Source organism: Crocuta crocuta, unplaced genomic scaffold, assembly GCF_008692635.1.
Source record: "Crocuta crocuta isolate KB4526 unplaced genomic scaffold, BGI_CrCroc_1.0 scaffold657, whole genome shotgun sequence".
In the NCBI taxonomy this organism is placed as follows: Eukaryota; Metazoa; Chordata; class Mammalia; order Carnivora; family Hyaenidae; genus Crocuta; species Crocuta crocuta.
In genome coordinates, this window is record NW_027529583.1 from 981166 (window position 1) to 987663 (window position 6498).

Here is a 6498-nt window from a genome sequence, read left to right on the forward strand (position 1 = left end):
AGAGAGACCCCCTGTCCTCCCTTCTCTGCCCTCCATCCCCACCAAGTTTTGTATTCATACGTTCCCACATGGTAAAGGTGCTATCCCCCAACTCCTTGAAATCACTTACACGTTGGAACCGGCTGAGAAGTGGACATGGAGGTTGGACGGCTGTAGATCAAAAGATCAGCTGTGTTATTACTGAAACTGGATGGTGTGGCTTAGATCTCAGCTGCGCTTGTGCTTTCTAAGTTTCCCCCCGAGGGTAGATCTTGGAGGACCCACGGGAGGGAGAGTTGCTGCATGTAACGTGGGTTGTTCCAGATGCACCAGTCGGTGACGACTTCCTGCCCCCTCGAGGAAGCAGCAAGTGGGAGGTAGAGCTTTCTCGCCTCAGCTTCCCAGTGGGCGACTTTCCTGCTTCGTGAAGCCCATTAGGTTAGTTGGCTGTACCCGCAAGGATGTCGCCTTTCTGTCTCTTCAGTAGCTGCAGGCCTGCTCCCCACCCAAGGGACCTCTGGGCCTTAAATCCTTGCTGGGTTGTCACCTTCTGGCCTCTTCAGCTGATGTGAGCAACCACAGGTTCCTGGTCAACATGAGGGTCTCGTCTACACCTGGAACAGACCCCTCCCCACTGGCTGGTGGGTTGTGGGGCCAGACCACTGTGCGTCTTTCTTCCCTGTGGGGTCTGGCACACAGTACCCTTGACAGCCCTCCTTGCAGTTTCTAGTTGGCATTATGGGTGTTTCTAGTTGAAATGAACATGGCATTTCTGCTCTCTGTTTCTTGCTCTCCGTGGTTGGTCAGTTTCACTAGAAATGACAGAACATTTAAGTGATTAAACTTATATTGTGCCCATAATATTTTCAAGTGAGGTGGATAATCACATGAGAAATGTAGTTTGTCTCATTTGCCAAGTGGCTTTCAGGTCTTTTGGGAGGTCTAAAGACACGAATACGTTCCTTCCTCCTGACCATGAAATAAGCTTTTGTGCTAATTACTCCTTCTTTCTGCAGTTGTCCCTCACATTACTGATGCTGTCCAGGAGTGGGTTATGAATCAAGCTATGGTGCCCGTGGATGGTCATAAGGAAGAGCCCCAAATATGCGTTATTGAGGCAAGCACGGAATTTTTTTTTTTTTTATAAATTTATATCCTTCTGGGTTATTAAGCATCTACTCTTCATTCATTCAACACATACGTATAGATGGCTTCCTATGTGCTAGACACTGTGCTAGGAGGTGGGATTACAGCAGGGAATGACATGGATGGTCCCTGCCTTGGTGGTCCCAGATCACTGGGCAAGATCAGCATTAAACGCGGTGAGTACTCCTGGGATCGGTGCGCAGCAACCTGCATGTGGAGAGAAATCAGTTACACCATGCATTCTGGTGAGTGCTACTTGAGTACAGTTGACCCTTGAACAACTTGGGGATTAATGACGCTGACTTCTCCCCTCACCCCTAGTCAAAAATATCCCTGTATATCCATGTATAGCTTTGACTCCCCCAAACAGCCTACTGTTGACTAGAAGCCTTACCAATAACATATACTGGAAATGAGCACNCCCAGGCGCCCCAGTACCATATTCTTATAATAAAGTAAGCTAGAGAAAAGAAACTGTTACTAAGAAAATCACAAGGAAGAGAAAATCTGTTAACAGTACTGTATTTATTTTAAAAGTCCATGTATAAGTGAACCCACACAGTCCAAACCCATGTTGTTCAAAGGTCATCTGTATTTCCAAAGTGCTCTGGAAGTAGAGAGAGACTGAGTTAGGGAAATCTGATGGTGGAGGCAATCTGGAAGTGAGAAGTGAGGATTAGCTGCTTAAAGAAAGAACATAGTATTTGAACTTGTTATTTGTTTACTGTTTCCCTTCCTCTCAATGAATGGGAACGTGCATGTACTCCTTATCTAAATGTCAGGTGACCCAATTGCTAGGCAGGACAGCAGAATAATGAACAGTTTAGTTCCTATGGACCGCCTGCACAAGTTCAGATTTCTGTTGTGACTTCCAAGTGGTATATCGCTCAGTGGTTAAGAATCTGGAGCCAGATGGCTTGGGTTCATAGCCAAGCGGTGCCACTTACCAGCTGGACGACCTTGGACAAGTGGGCTTCTGTGTGCCTCAGTTTACTCATCTGCTAAATGGGGGATAATGTTTTGAGGCTTAAATAAGTCAATACACTTAGTGTTTAGAATGGTGTCAGATCTATAGTACGTACTCAAAAATTACTGTCCATTATTAAGGTGCCTGTGTGACTTGTGGCAAATTACTTCTCAAAGCTTCCACGTACTCATCTATAACATGATAATAATGTAATATTGTAATACAACCCAGACGATATTAACAGGGTTGTTGGGAGGATTCAGTGCAATTATATAAAGCACTTGGCATGTCTGACATTCAGGAAGTGTTCATAAACATGTGAGCTGTTATTACTGTCATCATTGTCAATGTCAGCAGATACATGTGCTATCTGCAAGATCCATTTTGTTAACAGAGCTGATAAACTTGTGCTATCATTTATTAACCATAAATTGTACTACTTTAGTAGTATCCTACTGAGTATGTTAAACTTCATATGAACGCATCAGTGTGCTATGCAAAAGTTTCTCTCCCTTGCTATTTCTTCCTTCACAATTTATGAGGGGAAAAAAAAGGGTGCTTCCTTTAGAATTTTTTAAAATTGGAGTATCACACAAACGCACAGAAATGTGCACATATCATAGGAATATAGCTTGATGAAGTTGTATAANGCGCCTGGGTGGCTCAGTCGGTTAAGTTTCCAACCTCGGCTCAGGTCATGGCCTGCCTCTCCCGCCTCACGCTCTGTCTCTCTCTGTCCTCAAAATAAATAAAAACATTTTAAAAAATAAATAAATAAAAGAAGATTTATTAGACAAGTTTCTCTCTGAAAATAAACTTAAAAAAAAAAAAGCGAAAAAATTCCCACCAAGACCCAAATCCTGAAGTATTACAGCTCAGTTTTTCACCATTAACTTAAAAAAAAAAGCTTAAACTTACATGCCTTAGAGGTTATTAAATGAAACTAGAATTAACAAACATGCCAGATGTTTTCAGTTTTAATTGTAGACACAGCCCCTATACTGACTTTTACAAAAAAGCATGTTTCAACATGCATCGGAACAGTGTTCAGTGTCATGTGGCTTATGTAAGAGTGACATTTACCATAATTCAACTGCCTTAACCTAAGTACACTTACTGCTTAAGTACTTCCTACAATATAACTAGACAAAAGCTGAAAATCGTTTAACAGCTATACTTTACTCAGTTTTTACATCCTAGATGAATGTGCTCAAAAATACTGAATGTTAAGTCTTTAAAACAATCCTGATTTCCACTTAGAGCAGGCATAAATCACAAGCTTGTATTACAAAGCTGAAACATTTTTTTTCTTTGAAAAATGCTGACCAAGGGACACCTGGGTGGCTTAGTCAGTTTAGCATAAGGCTTCAGCTCAGGTCATGATCTCATGGCTTGTGGGTTCAAGCCTGCATCAGGCTCACTGCTGTCCATCCAAGAGCCCGCTTTGGATCCTCTGTCCCCCTCTCTCTCTGCCCCTCCCCTGCTCACGCTCTCTCTCTTTCAAAAATAAATAAACATGAAAAACAAAAGAAAAAGAAAAATGTTGACCATGAGTCAGTGATCAGGATAAATTACATTCCCCCTCCATGACTTAATACTGGACATGCTACGCATCCCTCCCATTTTGTTCACTCCCAGAGATGCCCAGCTTCCAATACGGTAGTAGCTGCTGTTCGCTGCCCCTTGGCTGCCTGTGCAATGCTTGCTTGGAAATCACTGGAGTTTTATAAAACTTGGTCATATCCACTCATGCTGCTCTGGCCACCATGGCCACCCCCACAACCACCACTTGGCTGCTGACTGGCCGGGCCACCATAACTGGACTGGTTTGACAAGTCTGTGCCTCCCATCATTTGGCAACCATCAGCCCCCACCGTCTGTTCCTGCTGTAGAATTCAAGAAGAGTTCTACATATCTGTGTTGCATATTTGCTTTGTCTTTTGACAAAGCTGCTGCGGCATCTTCGTGAGTTACAAACTCGACACCGGCTTCACCAGCGACTCTGCCATCAGAACCCATTTCAGTAGGTACTCTCACAGGGTTGAGCAGTGAAAAACAATTAGAAATGTCATTCTCAGTAGCTGTGTAAGATAATTCCCGCATGTGTACACAATGTCCTGTTGTGCTNATCCATAGCCGTCATTATAGACATGATAAGCATCACAGCCTCCGTAGCCTCCACCGTAAGCCCCTGGCCTCATCCGGTCAGAGCCAGCTCCTTGCCAGTGCAGTCACAGCTTCTGCCAGCTCCAGGTCTGTCGTAGGGACCTGGCTGCCGCATTGCCACAGGCCTCCGTGGTGAATCATAGCGACTTCTACCTTCAGCTCCACTGCTCTTTAACATTTTGATCTACCTGTGCTGCATTCTTTCCTTGTGTTTCTTTAGAGCCTTTTCAGCTATGAAATAACATTTTGGATTTATTAGGCTACATAAAATATAATGTCAAAATTAATTTCTCCTGTTTCCTTTTGCTCTTTTGAATGTGGCAACTAAAAACTTTAAAATATTGAGCGCCTGCGTGGTTCAGCTGGTTAAGCATCTGACTTCGGCTCAGGTCACGATCTTACGATTCATGAGCTCGAGCCCTGCTTTGGGTGAGCTTGAGCCACACTTTTAGTTAAAAACATGAGCCCCTCCTCTTAGGGTGAGTCCTGCTTCTCTCTTTCTCTCTGCCCCCTCCCTTGCTTGCACCCTCTCTCTCTAAAAAAACAAAACAGAACAAAACAACCCCAAAGCTTTAAATATTTTTATTTTTATTGGTGAGTGCTGGTCTAGCACTTTCACTAGTTTTTGCTGTTCTAGCAACAGGAAAGGTAACAGTATTAACCTTATAATACTAAACAGTATAATAAACAGTATTAACCTTAATCACAGGAAAATTTCCAAATGGTCATGTGTATGAATGTTTTTGCCTCTGCTTTTTCTTATTTAAAAAAATTTTTTTTAATGTTTATTTATTTTTGAGATGGAGAGAGACAGAGTGTGAGCGGGGAAGGGGCAGAGAGACAGAGGGACACAGAATCCAGGGCAGGCTCCAGGCTCTGAGCTGTCGGCACAGAGCCCGACACAGGGTTAGAACTTACCAACTGTGAGTTCATGACTTGAGCCTAGAAGTCGGATGCTTAACCAACTGAGCCACCCAGGAGCCCCTCTGCTCTTTTTTTAAGAAATAAATTATCATCACAAAAAGAGAAGGAGTAAATCTATTTTTTAAATGTAATTGAACTGCCTTTGAACATCATTAACATATAAGCCCAATTTGACCTTGAGAAGAGCCTTCTTAACCCTTCTTTTCCTTTTTGTCTGATTTTTAGCTATTGTTTAAAAAAATTTTTTTTAGGGGCACCGGGGTGGCTCAGTTGGTTGAGCGTCTGACTTCGACTCAGGTCATGATCTTGTGGTTCGTGNGAACTGTGGGATCGTGAGCTGAGCTGAAGTCGGACACTTAACCAACTGAGCCACGCAGACGGCCTTTAGCTCTTGTTTTTTGAGAATCATCCTTGAAGAAAACTTCTATGTTTCCTTCTGGGGCCGGCACACCTGATTCTCTGTCATCATTTTATAAAGATGCATACTATAGATTCAGACTTTTGTTGAAGATTCCACTTGTACCGTAAAATCAAGAATTCTCAATGACATCTCAAATTAAACTGAAATTTCCATCCCATCAAACAACAAGCAAACATTTTAGGCCTGTACTTGCATATCGTCCTTTTTTTATGCCTTTGGTTCTTTGGTATTATTTTTTATCCTGTTCTCGAATTGATTTATTTGGCTTAAAAAACATTAATTTAGCGTTTACTANAAAAAAAGACCACCAAAATGATTTTCAGTTTTAAGCGTGTAGAAGCTGTTGAAACGTCTCCAAAGCCTTTTTGTGAGGCTCTTACTTCTCAGACCCGTGGAACTGACAGGCTTTATTTGTATTAGTCCAGGTTATCTCCACATAAACCTGGAATAACTTATGCCTGGCTTAAAGGAATAAAAGGCGTCTTTCTTTCTCTCTCTCTCCCTTTCAAAAAAGAAGAATCTTTTTGCCTTTTTGCCTTTTTTTGCCTTTTTCCTTAAAGGCAAAACAGACATTGCACATCTCATAAATTTGCTGTTGCTTCAATTTCAACTGTGGATAAGTCTTAAAATATTGTTAAGGCTGATGTTTTCCTTGTTGTGCGGGGGAAATAATGAACTTAGGAGTATTCTAGTAATAATATGGAAAGTTTCTGATGACAATGGGGAGGCAGAGGAGTGGTAATGGGATCTTCCTAATTGGCCGAGACTTGCAGTACCACTCTAAGCCATGTGAGGGCAGAAGTGGATAATGTTTATAGCCTTTTGCCTTCTTTTCCAGATTGCCTGTAGATTACGAGAGTACACCTATGAAAAAGCAGATGTCCCTATATGGTTT

The 6498-nt window shown here is 42.3% G+C and overlaps 1 protein-coding gene and 1 pseudogene across 1 annotated transcript in view; one reads left to right on the forward strand and one right to left on the reverse strand.

The window, feature by feature from the left end:
- CTPS2 (CTP synthase 2) overlaps nt 1-6498 on the forward strand; it is an 83747-nt gene that overhangs the window by 8823 nt on the left and 68426 nt on the right. Inside the window, exon 4 of the mRNA XM_077761697.1 lies at nt 996-1096. Within this exon, the coding sequence (XP_077617823.1) occupies nt 996-1096 (101 nt within the window). The remainder of the gene's footprint in view (nt 1-995; nt 1097-6498) is intronic.
- LOC144229589 (heterogeneous nuclear ribonucleoprotein H2-like) lies at nt 3721-4436 on the reverse strand (annotated as a pseudogene).